The sequence below is a fragment of the Aptenodytes patagonicus genome, chromosome 5 (genome assembly GCF_965638725.1).
Source record: "Aptenodytes patagonicus chromosome 5, bAptPat1.pri.cur, whole genome shotgun sequence".
Lineage (NCBI taxonomy): Eukaryota > Metazoa > Chordata > Aves > Sphenisciformes > Spheniscidae > Aptenodytes > Aptenodytes patagonicus.
In genome coordinates, this window is record NC_134953.1 from 18,029,584 (window position 1) to 18,046,899 (window position 17,316).

The window sequence follows — 17,316 nt, forward strand, 5'->3', positions numbered from 1 at the left end:
CTGGCACCGCGTTCCCCCCATCCTCCGGGGGCCACTCCCTCCCCGACCAGGGTCCCCCAGCCCCAGGGTCCCCCGGTCACAGGGACAGCAGCACAGAAACGGCACTCACATTTATGCTTTAATAAAACTAGGAAGGGAAAAAAATACCAAAGGGATTGGACCAAGATCTGGCCGTGGACTCGTCCTACCACGGCGAGGACTGGCCAGGTCACAGTATTTGCTACCCGCAGCCCAGAGGGCATGGGGGTGGCCGCCCCCCCAGCCCAGCAGAGCAAGGCAGGGCTGCTCCCCCCGAGGTTTTACTGCTGGTGATGGCACCTGGAGAAAAGGGCCGCAGGAGACCCTGAGCAAAGGGGGCTGGGTCAGGTGTTAGCGAAGCGGGCAAAGCCAGCGAGCACCACGTGGCACCCGCCGGCGCAGGACGATGCCAGCGCTGCCTTCAACCCGCCGCGAGCAGTGATGCCACGGGGGTCCAGCTCCCACCCTCCCGCCCTGTCCCACAGAGAGTGCACAGCTCTGGGGGAAGAGCCATCCACAATCTCCTACACTTCCCTCCGCCACCTTCCCCTCGCTGGCTCCATCCCAGCCAGGATCGAGCCCAGAGACCCCCACCCATGACGGGGGGGTTCCCTCCACGTGTCCCTCTGCACAGTCCCCCTGCACGGTCCTTCCTACCAGTGACAGCCCGGGATTTCGGCTCCATTTTAGCCACAATTTAACAACCTGCCCCAGGTCCAGAGATCCCCAAGTCCCGGGGCTGCAGGTCACTGCCCCCATCACCCAGCCCACGCTGACTCCGCTCCCCCGCCCCGCGCTCCCAGCACAGAGCGGCCAGCGTTTGCCAAAGCACCCTCCCCTGGCCGCTCTTCTCTGGGACGACCCCACTCCTCCTCTCACGGTGGCCCCACGTCTCAGAGACACCATGCTGGCGGCCAAGAGGCTTGTTCTTGCGGGAGGAGAAAGGGCCACAGTGGTGCATGGCTGCTGCTCCCAGGGGAGAGGGGCTGGTGTACCCCAGCCCCCTGCTCCCAGCACCAGTCCCTGTCCCTCCTGATGGACAAAAGAAGAGACCTGCGAGGCTCACGGCTTCTTGGAGGATCCCGAGCTTCCCTCTGGAGCTTTCTTGGCTAAAAGCGCCTTCTCCTCCTTCATCTTCTTCAGCCTGACCTTGCTTTTGCCAGAGGATGAGAAGGTGAGAGAGGCCTTGCTGAACTCCAGGGGGAAGACACCCACGTCCCCGTCGAAGCGGTTCTTGGACACCTGCAGGTAGCGCTTCCCTGGCCCTGTCACCAGCTTACGGTCCTGCAGGATGAGGACGTTGTCAGCCTCCTGGCTGGCCTGGGGAGAGGAAAACATCTCCAGGAGGGTGCCGGGGAGGCAGCCAGAGTCACAGGGCTCAGAGGTGCTCACGGGCTGCCTGCCCGGCTCCTTCAAGCCCTGTTACAGGGCATCCCAGGCCACGGCAACTCCAGCACCTTCACAACACCAACCCCTTGTCTTCCCCCGGAGGATCCCAGCGACCCGCCGGGCAGATAGGCTTGAGCCGAAGCCACAGCACGCCCTGGGGAAACACGGGAGGGCTGTGCACACTCACAGATCACCTCCTGCCCACCACTGCAGGGTCATTCAGCATCACAGCAGAGACTGGAGCGCTCAGAGAGCCCATCCCTGCACCCTCCCTGGCTCCTTCTTTAATTATCTCATACTACATCCCACTCAGTCAACGAGCATTACTTAACTGCACCTAAAGTCCTAACAGAGCTTTAGCTGGCAAAGGCTTTGCTCCCTGTCTGCATATCCCTACCAAGGCCTGGCCAAATCGGGACTCCGCACATCTTCAGCAGGTGACAGGAGTCCTGGGGGCATCCTGCCCCTCACAGCGCCTTTCAGGTCCCCAGCAATGACTCAGGGTGCTGGTGGGAGCTGTGGACAGCTGCCCAACGTATCCCAGCCCCTTCCCAAGAACACGCTGTGCCCGAGGGACAGGAAGGGCCACCCCGGCCCAGCTCACCTTGGCGGAGCCGAAGATGGAGGCCGTCTGCAGCTCCTTCTCGTCATCCTCCTTGCGGGGATGGATGACCAGTGTGATGTGGCAGGTGTTGTCCGTGGCGAACTTGCGGAAGGCACCAACAATGTAGTCCTGGGCGGCAAGCCTGCCGTGGCAGTGAGAACGGGGTCAGGAGCTGGCACTGCTCAGGGCGGGGCAGCAAGGTGCTGCCAGGTTCAGTCCCACAGCAGGAAGCACCGCGGGGTCCGGGCTTACACTCCGTGGGGCTGCCGGGCCCACATGGGCGAAGGGATGGGGCGCGACAGGGATCGCAGGAACCGTCTCACCCTTTCCCACCTCTTCCTCCCCAGGGCAGTGATCGCCCTTCAACGAAACAGGGCTGCCAGACAGGACTAAAGGCGACACCCTATGCGGGTCCCCAGCCCCTGCCGTGACACCCAACAGGGCCAACTCCGGTGACGAGGGTGGCGGAGGAAGGAGGGGGCGGCTTGGAGAAGGGCTACCTGTCCACAGAGAGGTGCTCGTGTCCCATCATGAACTGGAGGTTGTCGACGACCACATGGGTGATGTCATACATGTAGACGGCGTGCTGCATGGTGTCAATCACCGTCCTGGGCCGGGGGGAGAACGGGATTAGCCAGGATCAGCCACAGGAACAAGCAGAGGTGAGGATGGGGATGCTAAGCCAGGCACAGGGACGGGGAGAGGCAGAGCGGGGAGGCACCAGGCTGGTGCCGACGGCCAGCTGACCACCAGGCCCTAGGCACGTCCCACCTCCACATCTCCTCCGTCGCAGGATGGGAGCAACCCCATCCCCCAGGTAAGGGCAGCTGGATCAGGACCCAGCTGCTGCCCACACAGTCCCTGCCCACCGTCCCGCGATCCTCCCAGCCCACGGGGACCCTCAGGGCGCGTGGGGATGCGTGCAGGTGCCACAGTGCCTGGTGAATAAAAGGAGCTGGAGGTGCCTGTCCTCCGTCCTCAGCAAACAGCAGCGCTGCCAGGTGAGCTGGGTGTGAGGGGACACATCCTGCCAGGGGCAGAGGCTGGTTTTAGAGCAGCCACCTAGCACAGGGACAGGTCCCCTCCCTTCATCCCCACCCCAGAAGGAGGTTGTCACAGTCCTCACAACAGCAGGGATGCGGCCAGCTGAGCCACGCAGTCCCCATGTGCCAATCCCAGGACCTGACCAGCCCCAACATGCCTCCTGCCAGCCTCAAATCCACGACCCACTGCGGGAGAAGAGCCCCAGCTCCCCAGGGCCCCACAGCACATGCCATGAGGGGCAAACGCCACCGGGGATGAAGGTGTGGCTCCATACTTGATGTTCTGCTGGCCATGGAAGGTCATGAAGTAGAGCGGGAGGTCCTCGAAGCGGTCGGCCCACTCGTCGTACAGCTCCAGCTGGTCCTCCAGGCGCTGGGCGGCAAACTGCGTCAACATGATCTTGGCCAGGCGGACGTTGTTGATCTCGAAGCTGCCCCACAGCGTGCACACCCCCTGCATGCACAGGTCCAGCGCGTACTCGCTGATAAAGGTCGTCTTCCCGCTGCCCGTCGGGCCTGGCGCAAGGACAACGACGGGAGGAATTAGCAGGGGGAGAAGATCTGACCTGTCCTGAGCGCACCAGGCGTTGTTTAGAGGTGGAAGTGCCAGGGAGCGGACTAAGAGTGGCCCATCCGCAGCACTCCCACCATAAACAAGCAGTGTCTCGCGCCAGGCTGCGTGTCCGGGCACACACGTGTCATCTCCAGCAGCCAGCGGGTCCCTGCGGGGTGCAGGGAAGGGCTGGGCAGCCAGCGGGGAGGCACAGAGAGGGCTCAGACAGGAGGCAGCGCATGGGAGCAGGGGGAAGGGAGCCCCTGTGCCGCCCCAGGCACGGAGCCCATCCTCACACTGGCGCGTCTGGCCCCACCACACCCAGGAATGCCCCAGCCTCTCACGCACCACCACGACAGGCTCAGCCAAAGCCATGAGCAGAAAGGAACCGGGAAGACTCGTGAGGCATCACCCTCAGGAGGCTGAAGCCACCAAAGAGCCCTCTGCTCCCTCCATCCACCAGCCGTCTGCCCATCACCTGTGAAGACGGTGAGCTCCCCTCTGCGGTGCCCTTTGAGGAGCTTGTTGAGCTCGGGGAAGCGCGCCCACTTGACGCCGGCCACCTGCTCGGTGTTGACCAGCTCCCCGAACACCTCCTCACGCAGCTGCCGGAAGGAGACGATGGATTTGTGGCTGGCGGGCAGGGCTGCACGCAAGATCTTGGTGAGGTTCAGGCCCTGGTTCAGAGCCTCCAAGGGCCGGGGCTGCAGGTCACCGGGGCGCACCAGGGAGCAGCGCTTGAGGCTCAGCTTGCGGGCAAAGAGCTTGGCGGCTTCCCAGGAGCGCAGGTCCTCACCCAGCCACAGTGTGATGCGCTTGAACTGCTCCAGGTAGGGGAGGAGGGCGGGGGGCAGGCAGGTGGCCCCCCGCGGCAGGGCCAGGCTGGCCACCCCTGTAGCTTGGTGCAGGGCCAGGGCGTCCAGCTCCCACCCAGTTAAGACCAGCTCTGTGTCTCGGCGGCCGACCAGGGGCAGCCCAAAGAGATTGCGATAGGAATCGAAGCGGGGTAAAGTCTCTTCCACGTAAGCGATCGCATCCCCCTTCTTCTCCACCCTCACGAGCTTCAGGCCCTTCAGGGTTGCATCGCGGGGGCTGAACCAGGGAAAGACTAGGGACTTGGCAGCCCTCAGGTAACGCACCCCGAAGCGTTTCAGCGTGGCGTCCGTCACCAGGGAGATACCGAACATGGCCTTGGTCTTGCTGGTCTCATCCTCGTCCAGCAGCTCCCAGAGCGGCAGCGCCCGGTCCCAGATGCAGCGGGCATCCTCGCGAGCCCGTCGCGTGTCCTCCTCCGGCTCCTCCGAGCTGGGGGCGGGAACGCCGCGGTGCCGCAGCTCCACGTTGGCCTGGAAGTCCTGCCAGGTGCCCTCGGCCAGGGTGGCCGTGCACAGAAAGCTGCCCGTCGTCTTGTCAATGAAAAGCGTGTAAGGGGCGCTGGCGGCCGGCGGCAGCGGCTGGTCCTCCCGGCTGTTGGTGAAGAGGCTGGGGGTGTGCAGGCAGCTGTACCCGTCGTGGAAGGGGATGCCCTGGGCCCGCAGGTACTGCCGGATCTCAGTGATGGAGACGGAGGGCACGGGCCCCTCGGGGGAGGGCAGCACGTCCTTCTTGTAGCGCCGCTGGGTGAGGCGGCCCGGCGCCCCGGGGCTCAGGGAGGCCCCCTTGCTCCTCGCCCCCCCGCACAGCAGCGGCAGGAGGCGGCCGGCGGCTCTGCAGGGCCGCAGGGGCACCACCGCCATCCTGCCCGCGCCCGCCTCCGCCCGCGCCGCTGCCGATCCGCATCGGCATCGGCGGCCCCCGGCCCCCCCGGCCCCGCGGCCCGGCGCCGCTCAGGCCGCCCCCCGCACGTGGAGCCCCACGGACGCCGCCATTGCCTGACCCCGCCGCCGCGCTCAGCGCGTCGCTTCCGGGCGGGGCCGGAAGCAGATGTTCTCCCCTCCCCGCGCGGTTCCGGTTCCGGTTCCGGGCGAGGGCGGCGCCATGACGGGCCGCGGGTCGCCCAGCCGGTTCCTGGCGGCCGTCCTGCACAACGGCGTGGGCCGCTACGTGCGGCAGCTCCAGCGCCTCCAGCTCCTCTTCAGCCCTACCGCGGCCGACGCCCGCGGCGCCAGGTACCGCCGGAGGCGCACCGCCCGCTGCCGCCGACCCCCCGGGATGGAGGGGGGGGGAGCGGCCCGGTGACCTCTGACCCGGTGGGGGAGGGGCTGACGAGAGGCCGTGGTGACCTCTGACCCGTCTGGATAGGGAAGGTGCTGCTGACCTCTGACCCGCAGCGGGGGGGGGGGGGCGGGGGAGGGGCTGCGACCCCCGACCTCTTACACGATCGGGGCGGGGCTAGAAGGTGGCACTGCTGACCCCTGACCTCCCACCCCCCCGGCGTGGGGCCGGGCTGGGTGATGACCTCTGACCTGCAGGTGGCACGCCCCCGACCTCTGCACTGCGACCCCTCCCGTGGGCAGGGCGCTGGGGCGGGGGTGGCCCCACCCATGACCTTTGCCCTGGGGCGGGGGCTACAGTGACCTCCGCCCTCTGACCCCGCTGGGGCTGACGCCCCCCGCCCCCCCGCAGGCAGTTCGTGGAGGAGGCGGCGCTGGACTTTGCCCGGCGGCACCCCGATGTCGTCCTCTACGTCAGCCCCCGCTCCGGCCGGGCCCCGCTGCTGCTGGCCGAGTACTGTGAGTTGAGTCGGGGGGGGGGGACACGGGAGGTTTGGGGGACGGGGGCCCTCCCCGACCTGCCCTGGCTCCGTGCTGCCTCTGCCCAGGCCGGTTGGGAGGGGGCCCGGCCTGACACACCCCACACCCCCGCCCCGCTCTGCCGCAGTGAACGGGACGGTGCGGGAGGAGCTCATCGCCAGCAAGACGAGCGAGGAGATCGCGCAGCTGGCCACCAGGCTGGCCGGCCAGTCCGGCCTGGACATCGTCCGCATCCGCAAGCCCTTCCACACCGACAACCCCAGCGTCCAGGGCCAGTGGCACCCCCTCACCAACAAACCCTCCGCCCTCACCATCCAGGGCCCGCGCCTGCAGCCCCAATAAAGCCTCCGCCCCGCGCCTCCGCGTCCGCCTCTCCTCCCGCCGCCCGCAGAGAGATGCCGCCACGCCACGTCCAGACAGAGCCGCGTTTATTGCCGGGGGGCACGGGGGGCTGTGCCCGAGGGGCACCAGACACGGAGGACGATGCCCCTCCTTGGGGGAGGGGTGTGCTTGGGGGTGGCTCATCCCCCCCTTGCAGCAAAAACAAGGGTGGGGGCAGGATGGGAGAGCCCGGGCGTCCGGCCCTTGCCTCTTCCCCACTAAGCCTCGCTCTTCTGGGGCAGGAGGGCCTGGGCTCCAGTCCGTTATGGACCCCTGGGGCTGCCCCCCCCCTCCTGCCCCCCCTGCAGGGCTAAGCTCCGGGCGATGTCCTGATCCTGGAGGTGCCAGCAAGGAACACAGAGGGGAGGACATACCCCCCAGCAAGTCTGTCCCTCCCCGGCTCCTCTGGTGTCACCTCCCTGTCCCCAGGGTGTGAGACGCTCCTGTCACCCCAGTCCCTCGGGTTCCCCCAGGCGGCGGCAGGAGCAGAGGTAGTTGGGGGGATCTGCATCCCCCCAGGATGGTGGCTGCCCCTGGAAAGTGCCATGAAGAGCAGGAGGCCCCAGAGGGAGGCAGGCCCTTGCCCAGGGCTCCTCCTCGCTGTGCGAGGACGTTTCCCTTCCCACGTGTTGTCCCACGGGAGATGGGGCTGCGCCTGAACCCCAGTTCTCTGACGGCACCACACAGGAGGGCAGAAACACCTGGTTCCCAGGGCCGAGGGGCACTGCGGACGTTGGGGCGTGCGGGTGCTGCGCTGGTCCCTTGCCACGCTGCAGGGCACGGCGGTGGCTGGTGGTCCTGCTGCCAGTGCCATCTTGCTGCCTGCTGCCGCATCCTGCTGTTCCCCTGCAGCGCCCTGGGGAGAAGGGGCAGAGCCCTGTCAGGGTCGGAGGCCCCGGGGGTGCCACCTCCCCAGGGCACCCAGCCCTGTATTTCACCTGGGGCCTCCTCGCAGAGGGCACGCGCCGCTCCACCAGCTGCTCCGGGGCGTTCGGGGACGTGGGCTCCTTGCCCTGGCTCTGTCCCTCGCCGAACCGTCCTCTCCCAGAGAGGAAACCCTGGGGGGGGCAGACGTGGGAGAGCGGGCAGGGGCTGGCAGCCACCGAGGCCACCACCCCCCCCAGTAACACGAGATGCGTCCACGGCCCCTCTCCTGCCTGCAAGCAGGCAGCTGGGGGAAATATACCCCCGGCCCCGCGCCAGGAAGGGAATCCGCACCCTGCGAGAGGCGCAGGCACCGCGCGGCAGCCCCCAGCCCCCCTCCCTGCTCCTCACCCACCTCTCAGCAGCCATCTGGCTCCCATGCGCCGAGGGATGCCCAGTGGGGCAGGCCGAGTCCACACGTCCACAACAGCATCTCTCTCTCACGCCTGGCCGGACGGACAGACAGAAACTCTCCCTCCCCCCGGTGTCCACCTTCAGCCAGGCGCCAGCTCCTGCCTCCAGCTCGTGGCCGCCGTCAGTGGGTTTTTATACATAAATAGAGCTCCCAAATTTAAATAGATTCTTTTTCTTTTCTTTTTTTCTGTACAGCGAGTCTGAAAAGTGAGTGAAAAGCCAAAGGAACGGCCAAGCCCGGGCCCGGCCCGGCTCTGCCGTCCAGGAGGTAGTTTCGCCTGAGTCTTGTAACACTGCTGGCAGGGGGTGGGAGAAGGGGCCGGAGGGGAGGAGGGTCCCGCTGGCAGGACGCCCCCCCCGGCCCCTACACGGAGCTCTCGTCCAGCTTCTCCACCAGCTGCGTGTGTTTCCGCTTCTCCAGGATCTTGCTGAGCTCCTCAGTGAAGGACGCGCTGTAGAGCGGCGAGGCCAGCGGCTCCTCCTGCTGCTGCAGCAGCATGTAGCTGTTGCCGTTCATCTTGCGGAGGACGTTGGGCAGAGCCCCCATGCCGTTGGTGAGCTCGGCTGGCAGCGGGGGTGGCGGCGGCAGCGGGGGCACGGCAGCCGGCAGCTCCTTGACCGGGGAGGTGGCAGCCGTGGGCGCCTCGCCGGGGATGATCCGCAGGCAGCCGTCGGGGTAGGCGAGCTCTTCCTCCTCCTCCTCCTCCTCCTGGCGGCCCTTGCGCAGGCAGTTGGCCGAGACAGTCTGCAGCTCCACGCTGGCTGGCCGCGCCTCCCCCAGGACGTACTTGCCCTTGCGCTTCTCCAGGCAGGACACGTAGAGGAGGACGGTGCTGAGCACGGTGCACAGCACCACCAAGGCGACGATGGTGGAGATGTAAGCCACCTTCATGTCGCCAGCCGCCTGGCTGGCAGCGTGGGGCCGGGGGGCGGCCGTGTGGCCCCGGGGCAGCTCGGGCAGCACAGTGAGGCTGTAGGCGGCCAGCAGCGTCCGGAGATCCCGCTCCTCCCCGTAGCAGCGGTACTCGCCGCTGTGCTGGGGCAGCGTGTCCGTCACCAGCAGCCCGTCCACCCCCACGCGCAGCCGGTCCTGCCCTGCGCCTGGCGCCTCGCTGCCGTTCACCAGCCAGACGGCTCGTGCCAGGTTGGAGCGCTGGTCGCAGGGCAGCAGCACGTCGTCCCCCTGCAGCACCGTCCGGTTCTTCCACGGCAGGGAGCCTGCGGAGACATGCACCGCCTCGCACCCGTCCTGGCCACCCTAAGGGACACCGGACGCCGGCATCCCCTGCAGTCCCAAGGGGCGGCGCAGACTCACCCCGCCCGGAGCTGCTCCGGCATCCCTCGTTGCCGCTCTGAATGTCCTGCACCAGCCCCGTGCTGCAAGACATGGGGGGCTTCAGCCATACAGCCCCAGCTGAGCCCAGCCTTACGGGGTCACGGCCACCGGGAGACCGGCCGCCAGATGCCAGACCCTTGGGGGTGGCACTGGGGTGACTGTGCCACGGGGTGATGTGCAACAGCATGGGATGGGCCGGGTGGAAGGCTCGTGGGGACCCCACTGGGGACAGGCAGCCCGTCCCTACCTGTCGGCGGTGGCGGTGGCACGGCAGGCCCTGCCGTCCCAGGCGCAGTAGGGGTCCCGGGCGAGGATGCAGTCGTAGCAGGAGGCGTACCTGGCGCAGGAGGCCAGGGGCACCTGCAGGATCCCGCTGGCTGCCCCCACATACAGGCTCCTCTGGGGGGGAAAGGGCTGGCTCAGCACTGCCCTGGTACGGTGTGGCTGGGCTATGGGGTGCCCCATGGAGCCCAGAGATCCCCCCCCAGCCCCACAGCACAGCTCTCCCTTAGTGGGGTGCACGGGGAAGGACCCCCAGCTCCAGTCAGTGCCGATGGCCACAGCTGGCACCTGGCAAGGAGGTGGGGTCCAGGCTGGTCCATTTCCCCAGGCTGCCCCACTGGGCTCTGCCGCGTATCCTGAGCTGGGGTGACCCAGTAGTCATGTCCTCCCGGTCCCCCAAACAGCCTAATGGCAGCTTTGCAGCACAAACGTGCCCCATGTGTGATGTCCCCCGACTTCTTCCACCCCTCACCTGGGCATGGGAGATCACCAGGCTCTCCACGGGCTGGGGGTCCCTGAACACCTGCACCTCCTCCACGATGTGGATGCCAGAGCCCACCACCACGGCCTTGTGGATCCAGCCATCCCCTGGAGAGCAGAGCAGGGTGTCAGGAGGGAATGTGGGCGGTGCCCCCTGCCCAGCAGAGACCCGGCAAACTCATCCCGTGCTCACCTGTCCCCATGAAGAGCACATCGTAGGAGCGGCCGTTGAGGGCCCGCACCCTGTCCACAGCCAGCCGGCTGTACGCCACGCTCTTCTTCACCAGCAGTGGCTCCCCGCCAGCCGGCTTCACCTCCTCGAACATGAGTGGGTGCAACTTGACGAAGTCCAGGACACTGTTGGGCAGGTCCTGCGAGGAGTTGTAGCCCTTCCTGCGGGAGTGGTCCGTGATGCACTGCCCAGGGGAGACGGGGGTCAGGGGGGGATGCGGCCACCCCATGCCCCCCCTGCTCCGCACCCCCGGGCACTCACGGAGCCAGGCCGGGGCTCGGGCACCGCACCGTCGTAGCGGGACCACTTGCGAGCCGAGTCCTGGTACTCCATGTAGGGGCCCTCGAAGGCGCGCTGCACCGCCGAGATGCTGTAGCGGCACACGGCTGAGGCCTCCATGGTCCTCCTGGCGGGCAGAACCCCACCTGAGCCCAGGCAGACACATGGGTGCTCCCCACCGACGCACCCCCAGGTGCTCAGCGCCCGCCTGTGCATCCCCTCGAGCATCTCTGGTCCCCCCTGCGCCGCAGACTTTTAGCCCCAGCTGTTTCAGCCGCTGCCCTTCTCACCACTGCGCCGAGAGGGTGAAGGCAGCGTAGAAGACGGTGCTGGCCCAGCTGCCCCCGTCCAGGCTGCAGACGCTGCGCAGCACCTCGTAGTAGGGGATGTAGCAGACCAGGCGCGCCTTCATGAAGGATGTCCACTTGCGCTGCAGGATCTTCTTCCCCCCCACGTCGCTCTGGGAGGGTGCAGGGAGCATTTCTGCACAAGCTGGTGGGGGCGTATGTCCCCCTCTGCCTGTGCCTCAGTTTCCCCCAAGGTGCAGGCACGCAGCCCCTGCACTGGGAGGAGCAGTGCTTGGCTCCCTGTGGCTGGGGACATGCCTACCTTGCAGACACGGGCCACCCGGGCCACTTGGGTCACCTGGCTCTTGTCAAAGAAGGACGTGGTCTCCTCACCCGCCCGCTCCATGAAGAAGTAGTAGATTTTGTCATCGTCTCCCACGGGGCTGTCCTTGCTCTCCCGGACCAGCACGGAGGCCACGAACTCGGCATCTGGGGGACACGGAGCGAGAGGTGGAGACTGGGGACCCACCACGGGATGGGGGATCCCTCCCTGCCTCGGTTTCCTCTCATGGCAAACCACACAAGACCCCGGGGCCACCCCCCACCCCTGTTCCACGCTCCCCGAGGTGATGCATGGCGTCCCATGGCGCCGGTCCTGGGGAGGGACCGGGACGTCTCACCGTTCAGCCAGTGCAGCGGGGACTCCTCTGTCTTTAGCGGCCGCTGGTGCAGGTTCCTCCGGATGTCGGGGAGGCTCCGAAACTCATAGCGCGTGGCCGTGTACAAGCCACCATCTGGGCAGGGCAGGCAGGTCAGGCACCTGTCAGCATGGCCTCACACCCCAGGGACAGCCCCAAAAGCCACCAGCATCCCCATGCCCCAGGCAGAGAAGGAGGAGGAGGACCAAGTTGTCGCTTGGGGGGGGGCTTGCTAAGGCCCCCTGCACGCCAGGCCCACCTGGCTGAGGACCCCCGTGGGGGTGCTGGGGATGGGGCCAGGGTCGGTGGCATTCCACATGTCCCCGCCAGCCCTGGGAAAGGTGCCGCTTACCCACGATGAGGCCAGTGTAGCCACGGGCAGGGTCATACGGGCACTTCTCCTTGCCTTCCTCAAAGTGGAACGGCAACGTGAACCTGTCGGCATCCTTGAGGGGGACAGGGGACCAGGTTAGACAGGAGGGGACAGACCTGCCCTGCCTGCCAGCCCCAGGCTCTCTGCAGAGGCGGCTAGTGGGGACAAAGCGATGCCCACGGCCGTGCCCTTGTCCGGGCAAGACAAACCCCCCCTGGCGCCCTCCAGCTGGTCAGAAACCACACGGACAGCCAGAGCCCCCAGCCAAGAGCGGGGAGAGGGCTCAAAGGGGAAGGGGAGCCCCGGCACCCCACTTTGGCATCGCGTGGGCACCAGGCAGCAGCTGGCCAGCGCAGCCGGTGTTCCTGGGCTGTGCCTGGCCAGCAGACGCTGCCCAGCTGGGCTGGGTCCCCCCGGGTGATGTCCCCGTCACGGCAGGAGTTATTTTCTTTGGGGTTTGCAATTCAAAGCGCATCAAATAATGACGGGGCCCTTCCAGCTCGGCAGCTCCTCCGCCTGACTCCCAGGGCGTGCGATGGCCAAACCGGACCGGCAGCACGGCCATGGGAATGGGCACAGCCCCTCTGGGGCTCCCTGGCCACGACGGGGACACGGCCCCAGGCCCCTTTGCCCCCCAGCTCAGGGAGGGAGATGGGCAAAAGGCGGCCGAGTCACCGAGGAGCCACCGCACGTGGGTGAAAGTCCTGCTGCTGGGGGACGTGGCTGCCCCCGGCCACTCTGCCGTGAGTCACAGCCACGCGGGGACCCCCGACCTGGCCCGGGAAATCCCTGGGGAGGGGCCGCTGAGTCAGCCCTGCCACTGTCACTCTCCTTGCCACTGTCACCCTCCCTGGGCACACTTGCCACCGGCCACCACAGTCTGCAGCCCCTGCTTTGGGAAGGGACCCTGCAACAGCAGGGGCTGGGGACCAGCTCCAGTGCTGGCACGTCCCACCCCGCCGGCGCTGCTGAGCCCACGTGTCCCCCCCACAGCACCGATCCACCCCCAGTCATCTCACTATGGGGTCAGAGTCCAATCTCAGCACCAGGATGGGGACTTTGGGCATCTGCGTCACGTTGGCTGCGTCCCCAAACCGACCCACCCCAGCCTAGGGGTCACTCACCTCCCCCCCAAGCCGGGGAGGGGCTGGGACAGGGGCAGAAAGGGAGTGGGGCTGTGGGTGGAGATGGTGGGAGAGGACGGGGGCTGCGCCACCCCGGGGTGACATGGTGGCAGGGGACAGGTGACAGCCGTGGGGCCTCGTGGTACTCACGATGGCGGCGCAGAGTGGGTGGAAGGCATAGGTCCCACAGGCGTAGAGGTGGGTGCTGTTCAGCCTCTGCAGAAACCGCACGTGGTTGAAGCACTCGGTCTGCAGAGGGGGAGGACAGGCGTTACAAGCCGGGGAAAGCGGCAGCAGCCCCCGCGGCACCCATCTGCCAGCTCTACCTTGTTGTTTTTGCCCTTCTGCAGGCAGTCCATCTGCTTCTCCGGGGAGGCTTCCCAGTGGATCTGCAAGGGGAAGAGGGACTGCCACTGCATGATCCCCCCATCACTGCGTGGTCCCCCCGTCACTGCAGGCTCTGCCAGAGCCGTCAGAGATGCTACATTCTTCACTTTTATTTAGAGAGGGGATGGCTGCTCAGAGCGTGAGACGGCACCCTGCCCGTGTCCCCCCAGCCTGGGGCGAGAGCAGTCCCACACCCCGACCTGCAGGCAGAAACCCCAGAGCACCCACAGAAGCCTGGAGGATTTTGGGGTGTCCTTCCCGGGGGGAGCAAAGGGGTGCGCTTCCCCTGCCCCTCGTCCTGCCAGGGTGTCCCTGAAGCAGGCAGCTCTGAGCTTGGGGATGTTTCCCACCATTGTCCCCAGGCTGCCTGGCTGGGGAGAAGGATCAGGCGTCCACAGGGGAGCGGGGGACAGACCTGGGGACAGCACCTCCAGGCAAGACCTGAGATGGCGAGCAGGAGGATGAGCAGGGATAGGGTGGCCACGATTCAGGCAGGGACCGAGCAGCACGGGACAGGAGAAGACAACCAGCCAGCGGCGGGCAGAGGCTGGGCTCACCGTGCGGTGGGAACCATCGGCCACGTCACTGGAGTTGAGGGCAAAGATGGCTCCCCTGGCGCCCACGTAGAGGATGCCCCGGTCGTCCTCCAGCAGCAGGGTGCTGTAGTTGAGGGTGCGCATGCTGAAGTGCCGGACGCCCGATAGCTCTGCAAAGGGAACAGGGGGCTGAGGGAGGACCCCGGGGCAGGCACGGCGTAAGCCACCGGGGAAAAGACAGAGCATGGAGCTGTCTTCCCACCCAGAGCGGGTGGGAAGGCACCCACTGAGGTTAACAGGCAGATGGTTCCGGGTGCCAGTGGTTACAGCAGGAGAAAAGGAAGAGGGGAGGTTTGGTAGGAGGCGAAAGGCACTAATTGGGCTCAGGCTCACGGGGGAAATTTCTCACTGCTAATAAAAACGGCAGCTCAGGGGTGGGAGCTGCAATGTCCATGCCCAGCACAGACCTGCCACACTGTTTGGGGAACTGCTGGAGGAAGCAAAAACACGCCAGCAGCGACCCCGGGTCTGAACTGAACCCAGCCAGCCCAAAAGGAAGGATGCAAAAAACCTGAACCAAAACTGCTGTGCAAGGGGAGGGCTTCTGCAGCGAGGCTGGCGCTCCCTGCCCACCAAGCCAGAGAAACCATCCAATTTGGGGTGCTGAGAAGTGTGAGGTGGGACTCAGCCCTGGCCAGAGGGACCCCAAGCCAGGCTTGGAACCTCCCGCTGCAGGAGGAGAAAGTCCCGTGGGGCTTGGGACCCTGGAGGCAGCTGGCGAGAGAATGACCCCCCCAAAAGGAGGCATTGCCTGGGGAGAAAAGGGCACCCCAGCTGCAAATGAAACCCTCTCCCACCGTCGACCGCTGAGGTGGGCTTCACTAACGGGGTCAACAAAGTCGTGTGAATGCCCAAGGCACGATGACACTGTGGGGCTGGCTGACACCACAGAGGCTGGAGGCCAAGAGCCCAGTGGTAATTAGAGAAAATCACGGAAGAAAGCTCCCTGCTGACTATTTGGGCCCAGCCTGTGTGTGATGCCCAGCTCGGCACACCCTCCAAGGGCTGCTGCGCAGGGCCAGGGGCTGGCCAAGGCTGGCTCCCTGCACGTTCTTGTCCCCCCCTGGCTTTTGGGGAGATGCCTTTGCTCTGCTCCATCCCACGGGGCACATTGACTCCGGGCCAGACAGCCACGCGGGCTCCGATTTCTGGAGCCCAGGGGACCAGAGGCCCCCCTGTAGCCACCCCCTCATGCTGAGCCCCCCACTCTGGGGGGCTGGTGAAGGCTGGACGCAGCCACGATGCACCAAACCCGGTGCCGGCAAGATCCCAAGCCTCACCGCCACCACCAAGACCCGCATCCCCTTACCATCAAAGGTGACCGTTGTCCTTGGGGTGGCATCCAGGTCGGTGGCAGACCGCCGTGATGGGTAGCCCATTGCCGCCGACACCGCCATGAAGAGAGCTGTCAGGAGGCGGGCCATGCCTCCACTCATCTTCCCTCTCCTTTGGCGAGGGCAGCCGCCCAGCCCGCTGCCGCCGGGCCGGCACAGCCGATCCTTGGGACGGGCTCCCCAGCTCCCCGGGACGAGGCCGGCCGCCAAACCCCCCTGAAACACAGAGCACTGAGTCAGATGCTCCCGCTGTCCCCAGCACCTCACGAGCAAGCGGGCTTGGGAAGGAGCCGGCCGTGCACACGCATGGACGCTTGACTGGGCACGGCCTCAGCCCGAGGACAGCTTCAGGGAAAAGCAAACCCTTGTTTGCCAAAGGGGAAACTGAGGCATGGCGCAAGGCATCAAGCCGGCAGGCAGCACAGGGCAGGGAGGGGAGTTTGAGCGGAGTGACCCCCTGCAGCATCCCCCTGGCTCGGCGTCTGCTCCATCACAGCAGCAGCAGTCGCTTGCTGAGCACTTGGTTCGGTTGCTCGGAGACTCATTTTCCTCCAGGTCTGCTCCGGGCTCCTCCCTCCTTCACTCCCAGCCATCTCCTCCTGCAGCTCCCCCTGACCGAAGGATACACTTCAGCAGAGCCAGGTGATCCCCCATTGCATTTTCACACACAAAAAGCAGGCACTTTTACCCCCAAAAGCAGAAAGTGGGGCTCGGGGCCAAGCCCCTCTGCAGGTCTCTTGGCACACTGGGGTACCCCAAGCCCCGTTCCCGGGGGCGGCTGTGGCAGGATGGGTGGCGGGGGGGCTCCTGGGGAGCCCAAGGGCTCTGCTCCTCCCTGAAAGCACAGCTGGCCATCTCCTGCCATGCAAGATACTAGTCCCCAAAGTTCTGCCCCTCCTGAAACGACGAGACTCCCGAGGACAGAGGCGTGGGGAAGGATGCTTCAGGCATGCAGTGATGCAGGGTGAAGGAAAACCCATACAGGAGCCGCTTGGCATCTTCATCAAGTCTTTTCAAGCAAGAATAGTTTTCCCCCCCCGGTGTTTTTCCACGAGATTTCAGTTTCTCTTTCATCCCAAGCTGCCTTGAAGCTCAGCATCTACCTCGGCTCTTGCTTTCATGCATCTGATCCCTCCCAAATAAACCCCCGCCTCTCCCGGCTGCATCAAGCAAAGCCACCGGTTCATTTTGCAGGCGCTAAGGAGGAAGGAGACGACTGGTCTACCTCTGAGCAGGAGAGCTCCCCATAAGCAACCAGCACCTGTATGTTTGCTTAGGGTTTTTTTTTATATATATATATAAACCAAATACCTGGCCCTGTAGAGAAGCTGTTCAAACACGCTTGCTGCAGACGGTTTCCCTGAAGCAAATACCTCGCCGGGTCTCCAGCAGACGGAAGGTAAAACCAAAGTGAAACGAAAATGAAAAGGGCTTTGGGGCTGAAAAGGAGAAGCGAGGGGCTGGATGTGGGATCCTGCCATAGTCCTGGAGCCTGCATTAAACTGCTCTTTCCTTCCGGGGGGGGCTCAGACCCAGACCTCACGCCTGCACCGGCCGCTGCCCTGGAGCATCCTGGGAATGGGGCAGAGGGGAGATGTCCCCCCCTTCTCCCTCCTGCCTCACTGCCCCCCAGGCGCCAGCCCAGTGCAGAGCACCCATACAGCTCTCAACCCCAGGAGCGGGCAGGGTGCTGCCTGGGGGGCTGAGCTTCCCAAGGAGCAGAGGATGGCAACCGGGAGCATCCTCCCTCCAAGGAACTCCTGTTCCTGGGACAAGCCCTGTCCGGACCACGGGTCTGCCCACGAGCGATGGGCCTGGCAGGGCGATGCAAGGTGGGTGAGTGGGCATGGCGGCCCACGGGAAACAAGTTGCTTTGGTGGCACCATGTC

General features: G+C 65.9%; 3 protein-coding genes across 3 annotated transcripts; 1 reads left to right on the plus strand and 2 right to left on the minus strand.

The window, feature by feature from the left end:
* Window positions 1-99: 99 nt before the first annotated feature.
* Window positions 100-5,370, minus strand: TWNK (twinkle mtDNA helicase). The gene is made up of 5 exons (XM_076338909.1): window positions 4,086-5,370; window positions 3,330-3,570; window positions 2,512-2,619; window positions 2,012-2,153; window positions 100-1,338 (listed from the first exon to the last, which is right to left on the minus strand). The coding sequence occupies exons 1-5, from the start codon at window positions 5,341-5,343 to the stop codon at window positions 1,081-1,083; spliced, it is 2,007 nt and encodes a 668-aa protein (XP_076195024.1). The 5' UTR covers window positions 5,344-5,370; the 3' UTR covers window positions 100-1,080.
* Window positions 5,371-5,562: 192 nt separating this feature from the next.
* On the plus strand, window positions 5,563-6,657 carry MRPL43 (mitochondrial ribosomal protein L43). The gene is made up of 3 exons (XM_076338912.1): window positions 5,563-5,715; window positions 6,173-6,279; window positions 6,428-6,657. The coding sequence occupies exons 1-3, from the start codon at window positions 5,585-5,587 to the stop codon at window positions 6,640-6,642; spliced, it is 453 nt and encodes a 150-aa protein (XP_076195027.1). The 5' UTR covers window positions 5,563-5,584; the 3' UTR covers window positions 6,643-6,657.
* A 54-nt stretch (window positions 6,658-6,711) lies between these two features.
* Window positions 6,712-16,868, minus strand: SEMA4G (semaphorin 4G). The gene is made up of 18 exons (XM_076338910.1): window positions 16,739-16,868; window positions 15,791-16,038; window positions 15,403-15,643; window positions 14,055-14,203; window positions 13,437-13,499; window positions 13,261-13,359; window positions 11,966-12,059; window positions 11,596-11,709; window positions 11,238-11,404; window positions 10,919-11,088; window positions 10,611-10,755; window positions 10,311-10,533; window positions 10,110-10,225; window positions 9,603-9,754; window positions 9,335-9,396; window positions 7,961-9,237; window positions 7,620-7,739; window positions 6,712-7,537 (listed from the first exon to the last, which is right to left on the minus strand). Exons 2-16 carry the CDS (start codon window positions 15,830-15,832, stop codon window positions 8,384-8,386), a joined length of 2,691 nt encoding a protein of 896 aa, XP_076195025.1. The 5' UTR covers window positions 15,833-16,038; window positions 16,739-16,868; the 3' UTR covers window positions 6,712-7,537; window positions 7,620-7,739; window positions 7,961-8,383.
* Between the last annotated feature and the right edge of the window lie 448 nt (window positions 16,869-17,316).

What these genes read in the sequence shown, in the direction of transcription:
- MRPL43 (XM_076338912.1), top strand. Translation starts at nt 5,585, where the DNA reads ATGACGGGCCGCGGGTCGCCCAGCCGGTTCCTGGCGGCCGTCCTGCAC. An exon ending in GCCGACGCCCGCGGCGCCAG is followed by an intron (nt 5,716 to 6,172) that starts GTACCGCCGGAG and finishes GCCCCCCCGCAG; the next exon opens with GCAGTTCGTGGAGGAGGCGG. An exon ending in GCTGCTGCTGGCCGAGTACT is followed by an intron (nt 6,280 to 6,427) that starts GTGAGTTGAGTC and finishes GCTCTGCCGCAG; the next exon opens with TGAACGGGACGGTGCGGGAG.
- TWNK (XM_076338909.1), bottom strand. Translation starts at nt 5,343, where the DNA reads ATGGCGGTGGTGCCCCTGCGGCCCTGCAGAGCCGCCGGCCGCCTCCTG. An exon ending in GGAGCTCACCGTCTTCACAG is followed by an intron (nt 3,571 to 4,085) that starts GTGATGGGCAGA and finishes TCCTTGCGCCAG; the next exon opens with GCCCGACGGGCAGCGGGAAG. An exon ending in GAGCACCTCTCTGTGGACAG is followed by an intron (nt 2,154 to 2,511) that starts GTAGCCCTTCTC and finishes CTGCCACGGCAG; the next exon opens with GCTTGCCGCCCAGGACTACA.
- SEMA4G (XM_076338910.1), bottom strand. Translation starts at nt 15,832, where the DNA reads ATGCCTTGCGCCATGCCTCAGTTTCCCCTTTGGCAAACAAGG. An exon ending in TTCCCCTTTGGCAAACAAGG is followed by an intron (nt 15,644 to 15,790) that starts GTTTGCTTTTCC and finishes TCTGTGTTTCAG; the next exon opens with GGGGGTTTGGCGGCCGGCCT. An exon ending in CCGGAGCAGCTCCGGGCGGG is followed by an intron (nt 9,238 to 9,334) that starts GTGAGTCTGCGC and finishes ATGTCTCCGCAG; the next exon opens with GCTCCCTGCCGTGGAAGAAC.